The sequence below is a fragment of the Camelina sativa genome, unplaced genomic scaffold (genome assembly GCF_000633955.1).
Source record: "Camelina sativa cultivar DH55 unplaced genomic scaffold, Cs unpScaffold00470, whole genome shotgun sequence".
In the NCBI taxonomy this organism is placed as follows: domain Eukaryota; kingdom Viridiplantae; phylum Streptophyta; class Magnoliopsida; order Brassicales; family Brassicaceae; genus Camelina; species Camelina sativa.
In genome coordinates, this window is record NW_010921704.1 from 99,206 (window position 1) to 118,118 (window position 18,913).

The window sequence follows — 18,913 nt, forward strand, 5'->3', positions numbered from 1 at the left end:
ACAAATCTTCAAAACATTCCATTATCCGCAGTTGGGTAAATAACAGTTCTATGCAATTTGGATGTCTTCTGGAGACAAGAGTCCAGGAAAGAAGAGCATCGCCTATTATTTCATCTATTTTTCGTGGTTGGTCGTCTTTAACTAACTATAGTTTCCATCGACTAGGTCGTATCTGGGTGGTTTGGAGGGAGAATGTGCGACTCACCCCTGTTTTCACGAGCAGTCAGATGATAATTTGCTCAGTCTTGTTACCAGGGCATGCGGAGGAGTTTTTTTGCTCATTTGTTTATGCCTTTAATACAATGGAAGAACAACGGGAGTTGTGGGAAGATGTTTGTAGTCACTATGACTCTCCTATGTTTCATGATCGTCCATGGCTGCTTTGTGGAGACTTTAATGAAATTTTGGATGGCTGTGAGCATTCAAATTTTGATAGTACGCATCTTAATTATCAAGGAATGAGGGAGTTTCAGGATGTGGTACAATATTGTTCATTAGCTGATCTTGGTTATCATGGTCCCTGTTTCACTTGGTGTAGTAAACGAGACGATGGTCTTGTCTGTAAGAAGCTTGATCGGGTTCTTGTTAATGACTCTTGGTATCGTGTTTTCCCACGTTCCTACAGTGTTTTTGAGGCCGGAGGTTGTTCTGATCATTCTCATGGTCGGATCAATCTGGAAGCGACTGATTCAAGAGGGAAGCGGCCATTCAAATTTGTAAATGTGCTTACGTCGCTGCCTCAGTTCTCATCGGTAGTTGCGGAGTATTGGGACACCACAATGCCTCTTTTTTCCTCAACATCAGCTTTGCATCGTTTATCCAAAAAGCTTAAAGGCCTCAAGCCTGCTCTACGACTGCTTAGTAAAGAACGCTTAGGCAATTTGTCTACTCGTACTCGTGAGGCTCATGAGACTCTTTGTACGAAACAAGAAGCCACTCTGTCTGATCCGACTTCCCAAGCGATTGCGGATGAGACACAAGCTTATGCTCTTTGGCAGCATTTATCTGAACTGGAGTCTGGAGGAGGGTTACTTAAAACAAAAGTCAAAGCTCCACTGGCTCACTGTTGGTGACATGAATAATTCCTACTTTCACAGAGCGGTTCAACAACGATATCAGGTTAATACTATTTGGGAGCTCATTGGTCCGACTGGTGAGGTCTTGCGAACTCCATCTGATATCAAAGATGAGGTGGAGCGGTTCTTTAAAGAATTCCTCGGACATAGGCCAGATGATTTTGTAGGTATGTCAAAAGAGGCACTGGCGGAGTTGTTACAGTTTCGTTGCGCCTCTACTGATCAGACCATGCTCACGAAGGTGGTAACAGAGGAAGAAATCACAAAGGTATTATTTGCTATGTCTGCTAATAAATCGCCTGGTCCCGATGGGTTTACCAGTGAGTTTTTCAAGGCATCTTGGTCTATTGTTGGTAAAGATTTCATTGCCGCAGTTCAATCTTTTTTCCTCAGAGGCTTCCTCCCACGTGGGTTAAATACGACGATCTTGGCTTTAATACCAAAGAAGCAGGATGCGGGAGAGATGAAAGATTACAGGCCTATTTCATGTTGCAATGTTCTGTATAAGGTGATTTCTAAGATCCTTGCTAATCGGCTCAAATGCTTACTTCCACATTTCATTGCTCAGAACCAGTCTGCCTTTGTTAAAGAGAGATTGTTGATGGAAAATGTTCTTTTAGCGACTGAATTGGTCAAAGATTATCATAAAGACTCTGTCTCACCTCGTTGCTCAATGAAGATTGATATTTCGAAGGCCTTTGATTCTGTCCAATGGGATTTCTTGCTCAACACGCTTGCAGCACTTAACTTTCCGGCTCAATTCATCCATTGGATCAAATTGTGTATCACAACAGCCACCTTTTCGGTTCAAGTCAATGGGGAGCTGGCAGGTTTCTTCAATAGTTCTCTCAGTTTGAGGCAGGGATGTGCGCTTTCACCATATCTGTTTGTTATCTGTATGAATGAATTGTCCCACATGATTGAAAAAGCCGCTGTTGATCACCAAATTGGCTATCATCCCAACTGTCAAGAAATTGGTTTAACGCATCTATGTTTCGCTGATGATCTTATGGTTTTTGTTGATGGAGAACGACAGTCTTTGAGGGCATTATTGATCTATTTCAGGCTTTTGCTACTCGTTCGAGACTCCGAATTAGTCTTGAGAAGTCCACCTTATATCTTGCTGGTGTCTCGGATGAGACTCGTACACATCTTGCTACTAGCTTCCCCTTTGCCCTAGGAGCTCTGCCGGTTCATTATTTGGGCTTAGCTCTGCTCACCAAACAAATGACAGTTTCAGATTATGGTCCACTGCTTGAGCAAATCCGATCACAGATGAACTCTTGGACCACACAAGCACTATCTTACGCTGGTCGTTTAGCTCTCATCAATTCCGTCATCATGAGTATCTCTAATTTTTGGATCTATGCTTACCGTCTTCCCTCTGGTTGTATCAAAGCCATTGAGAAAATGTGTGCTGCCTTTTTATGGTCTGGTCCAGATCTTAACCCAAATAAGGCTAAGATTGCTTGGATAGATGTGTGTAAGCCAAAACAGGAAGGAGGTTTGGGTATAAAATCACTCTTGGAATCCAATAAGGTCAGCTGCCTACTGCTCTGGCGGATTGCCTCGCATCAACCATCATTGTGGGTTTCTTGGATATGGCGGTACTTGATTCGAACAAGGTCACTGTGGTCTGTTCGAGAACAGTCCATTGCAGGTTCTTGGATGTGGAAGAAATTGTTAAAGTATCGGACGAAATCGTTGTACAGAGTTGATGTCTGCAATGGTCACTTAACTTCGTTTTGGTATGACACTTGCTCGCCATTGGGACGCCTAATAGATGTCATTGGAGATCGTGGAGTCATAGACTTGGGCATTTCGCTTCAAGCAACAGTGGGAGAGGTCTTGCAGACACATCAGCCACGGCGGCATCGTACTGTTTGCCTTAATGCGCTTGAGGCCGACATTCAGGCACTTCGAGATCGCCCTGAAACAGCGAAAGCAGACATCCCTCTTTGGAGGTCTTCTGGCGACACTTTCTACAAAAAATTCACTACAAAGCACACTTGGCAGAATATTCGCCGGCCACATATGAGAGTCGCTTGGCACAAGGGAGTCTGGTTCTCCTACTCTACTGAGAAATATTCCTTTATGTTGTGGCTTGCATTACACAACCGCTTGTCCACAAGTGACAGAATCAAGCAATGGAATTCAGGCCAACAAGTGACCTGCAGTTTATGCAACTCTGCAGAGGAGTCATGAAACCATCTTTTCTTCTCGTGTCCATTCGCAGCCGGTGTGTGGAGGAAACTAGTTCAGCCTCTCCTCGTCATGCACTACTCTGCTGATTGGAATAACCTGATCGCTCTGCTCACAAGTCCATCCCTCTCTCGTCTCCAACTTTTCCTGTTCCGCTATCTCTTTCAGTCAGCCTTATGCCATCTCTGGCGAGAACGCAATGCTCGCAGACATGGTGAGTGCCACACTCCGCAAGCTCTACTCGTTAAGTACATTGACAAGAATATCCGTAATCGCCTCACCTCGATCGCACCACAAGGAGATCAAAGCTATGCTGATGGCTTGCGGCTTTGGTTCTCTACTCATCCGCTTCCTTAGGGATAACTCTATCTAATACAAGATAAAACGATTTATTCCAGGCCAAAAGATCTACGTCACAGAAGTCGCCTCAGACAGTGAAGAAGATGACAACGGATAAGATAGACGTCGCCTCTCTTTTGGAGACAGAGGGAATAATTAATAAGTGTGTAAGTTGAATAAGTAATAAGTGTGTGATATATGATAGTGAAGTATATGTTTGTAAAATAAAGTAGAGAGTTGAAAAAATGGAGGGTTGTAAAATAAAGCTTAAGGAATATTCTATGTAATATTCCCTAAGAAGTGTACTATAAATACCAAGGCTTGGTGAAGAGTTTCAAACAAGCTAGAGTGACTGAGTTTGAGTAAGAGTCTTAAGAGTTCTTGTAATCCCTTTGAGTGTTTCAATAATAAAGTTTATGCCCTTGTATAAAGAACTTTCTTATATCCTTACATAATCTTTGTCCATAATACTTCCTAAACACTTAGCATTGATCCTAAAAACCTCCTAAGTGGTTGTACCACTATGTGTGTCTAATTTTGGTATAAGAGCCATGGCAGTCTAAACTCTAGCTCTTCTCTTCCAGAAAGGTAATACACCATGACTTTGTCTTCTACCATGCTAGTATGAAAGTATGCTCTGTGGTTGCCATATTGATGGATCCTCCACATCAGAAATCTAACTATACTAAGAAAAACGGTATGGAGAAGAATTTCTATGAGGTTGTAATGCTCGAAGTACCTTGAGGCTTTTGATGTTACAAAAGTGTTGCCTCGGTTTGCGTAGCTAAGCACCTCTTGATTGATTTCTCTATATTCGTAGTACGTAAAAGAAAACAGGGAGACAACTTATGGATTGTTATTACTTCAATGGCTAGAAGAGAGTTATAGTATTCTGTCTTGGTTTCTGGTTCTATCATATATTATGGAAAGTTCTTCTTCTTTGTCTAAAACTCCCTCTTTTCGACGATCAACTTCTAAAAAGGTTGATTATTTATATGAAGTAGAGTATGTGAGTGATGATAGCAAAGTTCCTATTACCCAACTCCCATTACTTAATCCTTACAAAGCTTTCACCAAACCAAATTCCACTTTTCCAAAAGTCATTCGACAAGTGTCTGTCCCTAACAAACATAATGCAAAGGAGCTTGTTCTAGCCTCTCCGTTAGAACAACATCTCATCCCGGCGACAGAAACAGAACAGATGATTCCTCTCAGAATCAATGAAGGCATGATGATACATCATTGGCGAACCCAAGGATATACCCATCTTCACTACGGAGCGATACGTTTGGCGCTAACACTTCATGGCAGAAAAGGCTTACCAGTTGTAGCACGGGTAGCTCTCCTTGACATCCGATACAAGAAATACCAGCACGCTTGCATTGCAACTATCCAGACAACACTAAACACTGGCACGGTTTTTGTCACCCTCTTCCCAAATTTCAACGTGGCATTAGAAGACCCTCAAATATATCAGAACATGCAAATCCAGCTGCAAATCACAGGCGCTCCACAGATTGGAAACACATATGCAGCAACACTTCACCATCAAATGGCGTATAGAGTCCAAAATCATGCAATGGACTTAAGTCTCCCCAGAGACACTGAAGATGCACTACTCATACAATTGGAGTCACAACATAGCCCGTCGTGCATCCATTTTCCTAGACAGATTCCTAGAGATGAGCTTGTCAAGTTACTTCCAGAATCATGGGTTACCAATTACGAAAAACTCCATGACCGGAGCACCCCAATACAATCGGTGGACTCTTCTATTCATAGGAGAAAAGATGGAGCACCCCAAGGTGGATAGAAGAGTCCACCGGAGCACCCCAAAGAATGATTTGAGTCTGGAGACCCACAAGTTGGCCTTCTCGGAGAACCAAGTGGCAAGAATTTTGAATACTATGTATTGTATTCTGGTGGCTCAACTCCCACAACACCTGACAGAGAAGAGGTACAACTAAGTTACATGTTCGGACCCCCATCCCAGCAGGATTCACCATTTCCATCCAAGGAGTTTGAAGAAAACAATATAAAGCACTCATGGAAAATCCGGAATCCAAATGTTAAGAATCCAGATGGTTCAGTGAAGCAGATCAATGCCGCAGAAGCAACGTTGAACTGGCAGTCAGAGAACGCCACAACCCAAAACTATCTCTTAAGCCAAATTGACAAAAAGGTAACCATCATGGACCTTTCCATTAAATAACTCACCACAAAGATAACATCTCTCCACCAAGAACTTCTCCACCTTGCAACTACTGTCTCCATGAACTCTCCCCTCATGTCCCAAAAAGAGTCTGAGCTAAAGTCCCTTAAAGCTCAATTACACTCCTTACATAACCAACCCAAAAATCAACCACCAACTCCATATGACCTTTTCACACCATATCCCATCTACACACCACCTTACACAGCCCAAACACAACCTTTATCTTTTTCCCAAGACCCAAGTATATTTGGAGCATCCTCCTTCTTACCAACAAAAGTTGCTTATGAACAACAGTCTACCAAAAAGAAAAAGCCGACAGAAAAAAGACGAGGCAAGGAAGCCATACTTGAACCACCCAAACCTTTGAACGAGACATCAAAATCTCAAGACCAACCCGAAGCCAGCAAAATGCAATTCATGGTGGAGCATGCTAATCCAATCACTGTTTTTCTCGAGAAGGTCGCAAAACAAGAAAAAAGACTTTCTCAAGAAAGTAAGATGAATAAGGCACCAACAACATTAAAAGATGAGAATGATGAGGTCATGATCCCACATTTTATGATGGCTTCACCTGCTGTGGTTGAAGAAGACATAGAGAGTGAAGGTGGAGACGTATATGAAGAAACTCAAGAAACTGGACGATATCAGACAGAAGGAAATCCGCGGTTTAGTGCAGAACCACATAAGGGTTTCTCTTTTGATGATGTTCCCCCTTCAAAATGGCGTGACAAAGTATATGAGATGCATGCATGGCTAACAGAACAACAACTCAACCCAGGAGCTACTTTGCCTACATTGATTGATAAATTGGTGGCCAAATTCCAAGGACGTCCCAGGCAATGGTGGATAAGCCTAGGTCAATATCGACAATTACAAATCCGACAATCTCCAACAATCGATGCTTTGGTGGGACACATCCATAATGAATTTCTCGGGACATGGGATCACTATACTATCCAGGCAAGAGAAGAATATCTTAGCATGAGATGATGTTCCTTCAAGAGGAAGGATCTTGAAAGACATTATGAGCGGATGTCAAAGAGATTTTATGCCCTAAATGGAATAGATGACGTCAACCTCAAACAGGCGTAACTGAATTCACTTCCAGAACCACTTGGAAATGAAACGTCAAGGGTATTGTCTCTCAAGAATATGCCTCTCAACCAAGCTTCACTCGGAGAAATATATCAAATTTCTCTGGCAGCCCTTGAAAAGCTATGCAACCACCAGAAGTTTTTCAAACAGCTTCAAGAACAAGGAAAGCTTCTAGGAAAAGCATGTGATCGGCCGGAACTCAGTATCAAATGCAGAGACAAGAAATGCCATTGTTCTACAAGTCATGGTAAAGAAAAGGGCTATAGAAGCAAGTGGTAGAAGAAATATCCAAAGTTATCTTCTAGAAAGAAATGGAAATTCTTCAGGAAGAAAACTCAAAGAGGTTTCAAAAAATCAGACAGATGTTACATCTGCAAGAAGAAGGGACATTATGCGAAACAGTGTCCTAACAAGAAAAAAAGAGACAACCTCCTTGGCTACTTAGCACAAGTTGAAGATATTGACGACTCGGATATTGAATCCATCTTTTCCCTTGATGATGAACCAACTGATGATACAGTTCTTGCAATGGGTATGGAGTTTGAAGATGAATCTTCAGAAGAGGATACTGGAGATGAAAGCGATAGAGACGACCAGTTCATGTTGTTTGACCTCTACACATTCGATTTCTGCAAAGTAGAGCAATCACATCAAGAAGAATTGGTGTATCTAACCCAACCATCTCCAAATGCCAAGATCTACATCTTCCCAAACAAGTATGATAAACCAATACCGGTCATTGCCTATTTTGACACTGGAGCTGCTTCATCCATCATCAAACCAGACCTCCTCCCAGCTTCACATTGGAATTCATGTTCAGTCGCTTTCAAAGCAGCCAACGGCCAGATATTTCATATCTCTCTTATCAGCAAGCCAATATACATCCAACTTTTCCCCGGATACATGATTAAATCCAAAGTATTTGGTTCTGAACTCCCTGGAAAGGACTTTATACTTGGATTTGCTATCCTTCATAGTCTTCGGAGAGTTTCGTGGCACCCGAAAGGTCTCAAGCACAAAAATCAGCTGCTACCTTGGACAACGGTGTCTCATCTATACCCTATGGAGATACTTAATCTCCTAAAAGACAAAATTGCAAAGACGTCTTGCGCCACCTCTCATTCGGAGCTTCTCACAAAATGCTCATCTCCTTTGTGGAAGAATCCAGATTTCTTCATATCTTTACTCTTCAAGAAGAATGAAGATATCAACCCAACTAAAGCAAGTCACCCAGGAATGAACCCAGATCACTATAATCTTGCACTCGAAGAGATTGACCAACTCCAGAAAGAAGACCTCATTGAGAAGACCACTTCACCTTGGGCATGTGAAGCATTCTACGTCAACAAACGGGCTGAACAAGTGCGAGGAAAACTGCTCTGCAGTGGTCGGACATGCTGTCTTAAAACTCCCGGTCTGGAAAAGTCCATTCTCATCAACAAAGTATTATCTTGAGCATTTTTCATCTTTCATCTTAACAAAGATAAAGCTTTTGTGAACATGTTACTGCAAAACATAGCAAACCTAGCTCATTTGGCATGAACATAATTTTTTGTCTTAATGTACAAGATGAAGCTGCAACAAAACACATTTCACATTTCATTACAATATCTAACTTGACCAATGGTAAGCCCAGCTTATAATATAAACACAAAGAGAATAAAAAAAGAAACTGAACAGCATGGTATGAAACCACCGATTAAAGCGTAACCCACTCTTTAGAAGGTCGAAAGTTCGAAACTGCACAAGTCTTTCTTCAGCTTCAGAAACATGTGGAAGAGTAGTGTCTGGATTACCAAGTCGGTTCTCCGGTGATGAACAATCATCTAACAGCTGTACACCCCAGCCTTTTATACGGATATTTTTACCTTTAGTTTGCCTAATCCGGATAGCCACATGATCGTCGTTCCCTTGAGGTAGAGCATTATCTTCCTTTAAAGGGATACAATAGTCCAATATAGTTAAGTCGTCTACCTTCCTATCCGGGTAATAAACAGGAACTACAAAATCACTTCTGTCACAATCAAGGCTGTTCCCAAATCTGTCTTTGAACTCAGACTTTACCATGATATGTACTCGCTCCCGAATATTAGTTGTCAATACGCCAACTCTAATTCTGATCATGAAGAAGGGTTGGGAGAGAGGGACGTGAAGTAGAGGAATGGTCAGAGAGGAGCTTCCACTAGTACGGTGCTTGAAATATGATGGCACTTCTTGTTCTACCGCTGAAAATCTCATGGAGTTGAAAGTAAATGATTGTTGGCGAAGGACAGTTACTGGATCCAAGATGAAGCAGCCCATTAAATTGAGTTCAACTTTGGGGACACAATTATGAGGAAGAAGACAAGAGGAGGCTTCCATCATCTCCACCATCCCACTTGGATAGCCACTTAAATCAACTCTAGTCAATGCCCCACAATCTGAAAAGTTAGCTTTCTTAAGTTGTTTCATGTTAGAAATGTTCATGGATACAGATTTTAGCATGCTGCAATATCCCATTCTTAGCTCAGTGAGTTTAGTGAATTTCTCGATCCACCAAGAAACCTCTTCAATCCCTGTGTCTACTAGATCGAGCCTTGAGATGTTGGTTGAGATATCAGGAAAGCTCCTCAACCGTGAGCATAAATTGAAACAAAGGTATTCGAGAGATTCGAGGTTGATTCCTGTGGGGAGAGTCTCCAGATCTGTGCAGTTTGTGATGGTCAATCTCTTCAGTTGATTGAGATTCTGAAATGAGCAAGGAAGCTCCACCAAACTTGGGATATCGCTGAGACTCAAATACTTCAAAGTGGGAGACAGCATCGACAGAAAGGGCGTAAGCGGCTGAACCAAATCAACAATTAAGTTTTTAGAGATTGTTATACGTCAAATATATATTTCAGAAATGTTAAAAGAGAAATACCCTAAAATAGCACTAAACCAAGTTTTATGAGACAATTATAGCACACATTTCATAAATTTCCAAAAATAACACTATTTAACACATTAAAATAGCACTATTTAACAAAAATAGAACGACATATGTACATACCTTCACTCCTTCCCATTGTTTCCCATCACTCGATATATTAAGCTCTGAAAGATTCTCGAGATGTAAATTAGAAGGGAACTCTTCAATGTTTGTATCTAACAGAGAGAGAGCTGAGATGTTGGTTGAGAATTCGGGAAAAGTCCTCAACTTTGAGCATCCATCGAAATTGATGTAATCGAGAGATTTAAGGTTGAAGCCGGTTGGAATAATTTCCAGACTAGTGCACGATCTCATGAATAATTCCAACAGTTTATTGAGATTACGTATAGAGGAAGTAAGCTCCACCAAACTCTCGCAATCCTCAAGATTAAGTGTCTCAAGATTTGTAGCCATGGAAAGATCTGGAATTTCTTTCAGGTCTGATGATCCTGACAGATCCATTTCTTTTAGATATGCAAGCGACTGTACGTAACAACAATTAAACACAGAGCTCAGAAGATATTAACAAAAAAACTAAAATAACAAGCATTGTGATCATTCTGATAAATAACAAAAGAAATTACTCTCGAAACTTACCACAACTCCTTCCCACAGCTTATGTAGTTTGCTCTCCTGCATTTTGAGCTTGATAAGGTTTTCGGGACGAAAACTAGAAGGCATGCATCTCATTGGAAAATTGGGCCAGCACAATAGTTTGAGTTTAGGGGGCAAATAGTCGAAACTTTCAGGTAAGTGCAATTCCATCCGCCCATTAATTTCTAAGAAACGGAGATTAGGCATCCCTTTGAAGGCACTCTCATGTACATCCAACTTTTTGTTCTCAGAAAGATGAAACTCACTTGTATCCAGTTGTGATATACCTAAACCATTTTCATCCAGTTGTGATATACCTAAAACCTTTTCAGTACCCTGAAAAATATGCATATGATATTAATGAGAAAGAGACAAACCCATACAATTCATCGTTTATGATCAGATGGCATTCTAGTCTTATTGAGTAATGAAACGAGCACTTTATAAATAAATAAATAAAATAAAACTTACAGTGCCTGCATTGAGTACATGACATATATCTTTTGAATCCACCAAAAATTCTCGTTTCCCAGGCTCGGACTGTATGCGCACAATATTTCTACCCATATCTTGTAGCAAGCGTTGCATCTCCACTTTACCCCTTCTAACATGAACGAGGGACTTCTCAACTAGATGTTTCAGCCCAATATTAACATCTAAGTTACTATCTGCGAGCAACAACTTGATGTCTGTGACGTCCACATCATTGAAAAGACATGTGATATGACGAAATATGGCTTTATCCTTTTCGCTATCTAACCCATCATAGCTGAATCTCAGTGTCTTCTCAATTTTACCATCTAGATTACTTTGAAGCCTTGGCAACATATCCATCCAGTAATCCTTATCCCTCCCTCGCAAATACGAACCCAAAACATTTAGACCCAAAGGAAGTTTACCCGCTTGTCTTGCAACTTTAACTACAAGCTTCCCAAAACCTTCAGGTGGAGAGTCTTTCCTGAAAGCAGATTGACAAAACATCTGATGAGCGTGACCTTCAGATGGGAGATGAACCTCATAAATCTGGTCAATCCGATGGGCCATCAAAAGATGTTTATCATTTGTTGCTACAATGATTCTACTCCCACTTCCAAACCATTCTGTTTTGCCCGCCAAAACATCTAAGACGACGAGATCATCCAAATCATCAATAACTATAAGAACTTTTTTTTGTTTGAGCCTCTCTCCCACTGCACCTAGATGATCTATCTTAACGTCCTTTTTCTCCAAAATTACAGATAGGAAGTTTCTTTGTAAATGCAACTTCATGTTCCAATCATCTGGATTGGCCCTACCATAATTTTCCATACACCTAGACACGAAAGCCCTATCTATGAAAATGCTACCTTGGAACCGACTAGAAATCCGGTTAAACAGAGCTCTTGCGATAGTAGTCTTACCAATCCCGGAGGAACCCCATATACCAACCATCTTCACTTTCATAGATTCTAGTTCCAACAATCCACTCATCTTTTCCATGTGATCTCCAATGCCAACAAGGTCTTCAGAATCCTCCCATGTAGTTGGAAGCAGTTTACCCGAAACATCATTGGCTATTACTTCAATCATTTTTGCTTCGTTATCCCTAATAAGGTGAAAAGTAACCATTTTATTTCAACATGTATCAAATTGTATTTCAACATGTGTCTAATTTAAGCACATTAATGAATTAGCAACGAATCGAATAATCATAAAAATAATACCATCTCGCAGAATCAAATCCAAGCCTACTAGCTACATCAGCCAACGCTTCCTTCCATTGATTTCCCACTTTCTCTGTATGTCTCTTGCAAGTCTTTTTAAAGATCCTTCCAAATTCACCGGTCTGATACCTCACATGGGAAGGATCCAAACCGTAGAAAACTGGTATGACGATTTTATCTTTGCAGTTCACAATCTCCAGCAGCTCGTTAAGACACCACCTTGAAGAAGCGTAGTTTTTGGAGAAAACTACCACAGCGATCCTCGAATTCTTTATTGCTTGTACAAGCTCTGGCGAGAGAGATTTGCTTCGCTCGATCTCATTGTCTTTAAAAGCAGTGATCAGTTTGCGGTCGAGCTCCTTGAGAAAGTGGCTACGAAAAGTAACGCGGACGTCTTCCCCTCTGAAGCTCAAGAAAACATCATATAACCAATTGCGAGGAGCAGATGAAGATGCCATAGAGAGAGAATGGGAGGAGGAAACTAAGAGCCAAGATTTTGGAGATTGATAATATAAGATCTAAGTAGTGAGACGTTTATATAAGACATTAACATTGCATCTGAGTAGCAATATCACTATTGGTTCTCGGACATTTCTCTTGCTAGCTTGACTTAATCACTGCCACACAAGTCTAATCTTTTACACTAGTACGTCTGCTTTAAAGACTGACGGCCGAAGGTTCTCAGACTTTTCAGACGCAACTTGACTGATGTTTCCAATTTGATGTCTCATAGCCTCTTAAATCTTAAGTCTTATCCTTTCTGGGTCTTTGTTTCCAAAATAACATTTATTGGCTGGTGGAGTCATTCAATCTTCATTCCTTCTTAAGACTTTTCAAAGATTTCTTAAGCTTAGCAACTTGCTCGTGAGTAATTGAGGAATTACTATACAGCAAAGAAAGACACGGTCTCACTTTATAATCGTATTTAAGATTTTTCCATATCGAACAAAGAACATGTTTCCCTTGCTCATGGCCTTAACATTTCTCTGAGAAGCTATAGTCTGAAGCAGAAACATCTATGATCCTAACTACGTAAAATTTATTCAGTAATTCAATTTTCTTGACCATCCTATTGATTTTAGAATCAGGGCTGACAGAGAAACGTGTGCAACAAGCTAACATCACAGATTTTGTTGAATTACTCTGTATACCAAAGCCGATTTCTATCCATCTTTGTGGAATTTTAGCAGATTATAAATTTAACTTTAGAAATCAGATTTTAGAATCCATCATGATTCATGGACAACACAATCACGGTTTGGAAAAAGAAAGTTCCAGAGACCAAAAGGAAAAACATGAATCTTTTAGACTAGAAAGTTCAAGGTCGTGATAAAGCAAACGTAAGGTTAAAACATTGGGAATAAGGGCTTTAGGGATGATCACAAATGTCTTTTTACCATTGGGTTAAGAGGATAGCCAATAAATAACATTGGATAATGGAAGTATTTCATTCTTGGGACGTGCCTTGCTAAACTGTTCTGCTGTGTATCATTCCACAATTTTGTAATCAGATGCGTTTCTTAAGCATTCATCATCCCTTCATAAATGCAGAACTTATAACTTGGAATGTATGAATAAAAAAAAATGATAGATTGGTTTCCAAGAGTTCTCTTCTCCTACTACACTATTTTAGAATTCTAATATCATAATGATGATGATGATGGATTTCTTCATGATCAAATTATGTGAACTTTGCCATCGCTGATCATCACTTTGTTATCATCTTACAGTTTCTGCATATATAATCCACAATAGAGTACTAAGTTATGAAGAAATTGAATAAAAAGCAAAAGAATGAGAAAGCTTTTTCATTAATTTGTGATTTACCTCTAGGAGAGCCATAATCTCATCTGCAGAGTAACGAGAAGCGCCAACTCCATTGTTGTTGACAAACAGTCTCTATATCTGCAATAGAAATGTCGTCAAGCCTGTGTGTCCTCATGTGCTGCCCAAACACTCGTTCAAATACTTCAATTATTGCTGCAGAGATTGTGACACTGAATTGCTCTACTGGAAATTCATCCTTCCAGTTCAGGTACAGAGTATAATGCAGCAGATTTGAGAATTGCAATCAAATTGATCACAAAAAAAAAAAAAATGGTGTGATATATGTTATGTTATATTCAGTTTCAGCCTCATGAAATCACCCACTGAAAACCAACTCTTTATCGGTGGCAAAAATTATTGAAAATACTCCTAATTAAGATGCTCCACCTATGCTTTGTGGAACTATAATAAGATACTGAAGAGTGTCTCGCTGCATGTCCTCCTTTGATCTTATTGTTCCATTATAACCGGCGAAGCAAATCATTGTAGCATTCACGATTTGTGTTCAGTTCATTCTAAATGCTTACACGCATTCACTTCCTGCTTCTCAGTAAGTTCTTGAAAAGGCGTATACCCCATATTGTCTTCAATTCGGCTACACAAACATGTAGAGAAGAGTAATCCAGTTGTCAATTATACAAAAAGAATTCAGAGATGAATAGTCCTTATGTTCAATTAATGCTTACCCTCATTCGCTTCGCGCTTCTCTCTGTCTCTACATTGTTATCTCCAGACTCTTCAATGTGTTCAGTCTCATTAACAAGTGCTTGAAGAGGTGTATACTCCATATCGCCTTCTTCGGCTTCAGAAACATGTGGAAGAGTACTATTTAGATTACCAAGTGGGTTCTCCGGTGCTGAACAGTCCTCTAAGAGTCGTATACCCCATTCTTTTAATTCAAACGTAGATCTCCAACCTCCACTACCTATATGAATATTCATAACGACGTGATCGTAGTAGTTCCCTTGAGCTAGAGGAGCATTACCTTCGTTTAGAGGGATACGACAGTCCAATATAATTAACAATTGACTACCCTTTTGAGTTTTCGTGAAAAGTGTATAAATATGGAAATCAGAGCCAACGTGAAAGCTCTTCCCTAATCTGTCTTTGAACTCACACTTCACGTCCATCTTTTTTCCATGCTTAACATTATTTACCACTGCGCCAACTCTAAACCTGAAGAAGGGTTGGGAGAGAGGGACGTGAAGTAGAGGAATGGTCAGAGAGGAGACTCCAGTAGTACGGTGAGTGAAATATGATGGCACTTGTTCTTCCCCTGGGAATAAGATGTAGTTGAAAAGAATTGATTGTTGGTGGTGAAGGACAGTTTCTGGATCCAAGTTGAAGCAGCCCCTGAAATCTACTCTAGGAAGAGAAGAGGAGGCCTCCTCAGAAACTGCATCACTTGGATAGCCACTCAAATCAACTCTAGCCAAGTCCCCACAATCTTTAAATTCAAGTATCTTGAGATGTTTCAGTTTCGAAATGCGTATGGATACACATTTTAGCCTTCTGCAACCTTTCATATTTACCGTAGTGAGATTAGAGAATTTCTCCATCCACCAAGGAACCTCTTCAATCCCTGTTCTCTCAAGATCGAGACACAAGATGTTGGTTGAGATGTCAGGAAAGCTCTTCAACCGTGAGCATCCATTGAAATTTAGTCTCTCGAGAGATTGGAGGTTGATTCCTGTGGGGAGAGTCTCCAGATTCCTACAGTTTGCGAGGTCCAAGAACTCCAGTTGATTAAGATTCTGAAATGAGGATGGAAGCTCCACCAAACTTGGGATATTCCTGAGCTGCAAGCACGTCAAAGTGGGAGACAACTTCGCCAGTAAGGCCCTAAGCTGCTTAACCAAATTAACAATTTTGAGATGTTAAACAAAATCACCGATAATACTTTTTACTTTTACATTACTAGTATTATGAACTTTAACAAACAAAAAAAAAAACTAGTACATTATGAAGTTTCATATTATTTTTGAGTAATCTTCTCTGCAATCGATTTTAAGTTTTGAACTTTCGATTCACCTAAAGCCTAATCAATAGAGAAAACGTTAAGTTTAGAACTATACCTTCGCTCCTTCCCATTGCTTTCCATCACTATCTTTTTTTGATATGCAAAGATTATCAAGATTCTCGAGATGTATATTATTAGCAGGGAGCTCTTCAATGTTTGTTCCATTCATGTAGAGATCAGAGATGTTGGTTGAGAATTCGGGAAAAGTCCTCAACTCCGAGCAATAGTTAAAGTTGAGGAGGTCGAGAGATTTGAGGTTGAATCCAGTTGGAAGAGTTTTCAGACTTTTGCAGAACTCCATGTTCAGTTTCAACAGTTTATTGAGATTACGTATTGAGGAAGGAAGCTCCACCAAACTCTTGCAAGACATAAGATTAAGTGTCACGAGATTAGTAGCCATGGTAAGGTCTGGAATTTCTTTCAGGTTGACTGATCCATCCAGATCCATTTCCTTTAGATTTGTAAGTGACTGTATTCAACAACAATTAAAAACACAAAGGTCAGTATAAATAACACACGTTGTTGTCATCCAAACGCTATGACCTGCCTCGTTAATAATAACGTAAGAAATATATTATTCTCAAAACTTACCACAGGCACAACTCCTTCCCACAGCTTACATAGCTTGCTATTCGGCATTTTGATCTTGACAAGGTGTTCAGGACGGAAATGAGAAGGCATACATCTCATTGGAAATTCCGACCAGCACAATAGTTTTAGAGTAGGGGGCAAATAGTTAAAACTTTCAGGCAAGTATAGTCTGTCGTCTTCTCTCAAGATATTGGTATCAATTTTTAAGAAACGAAGTTTTCGCAGCCCTTTGAAGGCTCTCTCATGTACAAGCAACTGATCATCAATCTTACTTGTATCCAATGATATACCTAATACATTTCGAGTATCCTGAAAAAGAAAATATTATAATGAGAAAGTGAAACAAAACCATACAATAATTCATAGTTTATCAAATGGCATTCATCTTAACCTCATATACTGAGTTATGAAAGGACCATAAAAAAAAGAAAAAAAGAACTTACAATGCCTTCACTGAGTACATCACAAATATCATCTGGATCAACCAGAAATTCTCGTTTTCCAGGCTTGTCAAGAGACTGTGTGCGAACAATTTTTCTGCCCATTTCTTGTAGCAAACGGTGCATCTCCACATGACCCCATCTGACATGAATGATGGACTTATCAATCAGGTTTTTCAGCCCAACAGTAACACCAAATTTACTATCTGCGAGCAACGACTCGATGGTTGTGACTTCCATATGATTGAAAAGACATGCGATATGACGAAATATCGCTTGATCTTCTGCGCTACCTAACCCATCATAGCTGATTCTTAGTATTTTCTCAATCTTATCATCTAAACCATTCTCAAGCCTTGGCAGCATATCCATCCAGTAATCCTTATCCCTCCCCCTCAGATACGAACCCAAAACGTTTAGACCCAAAGGAAGGCTACCGACATGTTTTACAACTTGAACTACAAGCTTCCCAAAACCTTCAGGTGGAGAGGCTTTCCTGAAAGCAGAGTGACATAACATGGCAAGAGCGTGCTCTTCATTTGGGAGACTAACTTCATAAATATGACCAATCCCATGAGCCTTTAATAAAGACCTATTATCTGTAACCACAATGATTCTACTCCCACTTCCAAACCATTGAGTTTGACCCACCAATGTATCTAGTACCATTAGATCATCCAAATCATCAATGATGATAAGAACTTTTTGGTGTTGTAGCCTCTCTCCTAGTACACCTAGATGATCTATCTTTATCTCATGCATCCTCAGAACTTCAGAGAGGAAACTCTTTTGTAAATGTAACTTCATGTTGTGGTCGTCCGGATTGGCTTTACTATAAATTTCTCTACTCTTATATACAAAAGATCTATCTATGTATTTGCTAACTTGGAAATTCCGAGAAAGTTGGTTAAACAGAGCTCTTGCGATAGTAGTCTTACCAATCCCGGAGGAACCCCATATACCAACCATCTTCACTTTCTCAGATTCCAGTTCCAACAATTCACTCATATTTGCAATATGATCCTCGATACCAACAAAATTTTCAAAATCATTGGATGAAGTTAAAAGCAGTTTACGCAAAACATCATTGGCTATTTCTTCAATCATTTTTGCTTCGTCATCCCTAAATATAAGGTGAAAAAAGATAATGTAACAAATATAAAACTATACCAATATATTAATGAATTATAAGAAATCATACCATCTCGCAGAATCAAATCCAAGCATATTAGCTACATCAGTCAATGCTTTCTTCCATTGACTTTTCACTTCTTCTGAATGTCTCTTGCAAGTCTTTTCGAAGATCTTTCCAAAGTCACCGATTTGATGCCTTACTTGGGAAGGATCCAAAGAGTAGAAAACTGGTATGATTATTTTATCTTTGCAGTTCACAATCTCCAGCAGCTCGTTAAGACACCACCTTGAAGAAGCGTAGTTTTTGGAGAAAAAGACCACAGCGATCCTCGAATTCTTGATGGCTTGTAAAAGATCGGGCCAGAGAGAGTGACCTCTCTCGATCTCATTGTCTCTAAAAGCAGTGATCAGTTTCCGATCGAGCTCCTTGAGAAAGTGGCTACGGAAAGTTACTCGGACGTCTTCCCCTCTGAAGCTCAAGAAAACATCATATACCCAATTATTATTGCGAGAAGATGATGAAGAAGCCATAGATAGAGTGAGAGGAGGAAACTAAGTAAAGAAACACTTTGGAGTCTTGGAGATTGAGACTGTAAGAAGGAAATCAGAGAAGTAGTAAGGTCGTCTAACTTGGTGAATTAACATAGAGTAGTGAGCAGCTAATTTGACTTAATCGCAGCCACACAATTATAAATGATTTCTCTTTTTTTTTTTTTTTTTTTTTTTT

General features: G+C 39.9%; 2 protein-coding genes across 5 annotated transcripts; both read right to left on the reverse strand.

Moving 5' to 3' along the window:
• Positions 1–8,443: 8,443 nt before the first annotated feature.
• Positions 8,444–12,777, reverse strand: LOC104773146 (protein VARIATION IN COMPOUND TRIGGERED ROOT growth response-like). Its single transcript, XM_010497719.2, has 5 exons — positions 12,175–12,777; positions 10,943–12,056; positions 10,475–10,807; positions 9,959–10,360; positions 8,444–9,750 (listed from the first exon to the last, which is right to left on the reverse strand). Exons 1-5 carry the CDS (start codon positions 12,630–12,632, stop codon positions 8,539–8,541), a joined length of 3,519 nt encoding a protein of 1,172 aa, XP_010496021.1. The 5' UTR covers positions 12,633–12,777; the 3' UTR covers positions 8,444–8,538.
• Positions 12,778–13,598: 821 nt separating this feature from the next.
• On the reverse strand, positions 13,599–18,820 carry LOC104773145 (protein VARIATION IN COMPOUND TRIGGERED ROOT growth response-like). Of its 4 annotated transcripts, none has more exons than XM_010497714.2 (7): positions 18,254–18,818; positions 17,056–18,175; positions 16,613–16,921; positions 16,077–16,490; positions 14,688–15,851; positions 14,002–14,596; positions 13,599–13,907 (listed from the first exon to the last, which is right to left on the reverse strand). In XM_010497714.2, the coding sequence occupies exons 1-6, from the start codon at positions 18,715–18,717 to the stop codon at positions 14,588–14,590; spliced, it is 3,480 nt and encodes a 1,159-aa protein (XP_010496016.1). In that variant the 5' UTR covers positions 18,718–18,818; the 3' UTR covers positions 13,599–13,907; positions 14,002–14,587. The 4 variants fall into 4 exon arrangements, with proteins under 4 accessions (XP_010496016.1, XP_010496018.1, XP_010496017.1 ...); XM_010497716.2 differs by having other exon boundaries at positions 14,688–15,800; positions 18,254–18,817; XM_010497715.2 differs by having other exon boundaries at positions 14,688–15,848; positions 18,254–18,817.
• Positions 18,821–18,913: the final 93 nt, after the last annotated feature.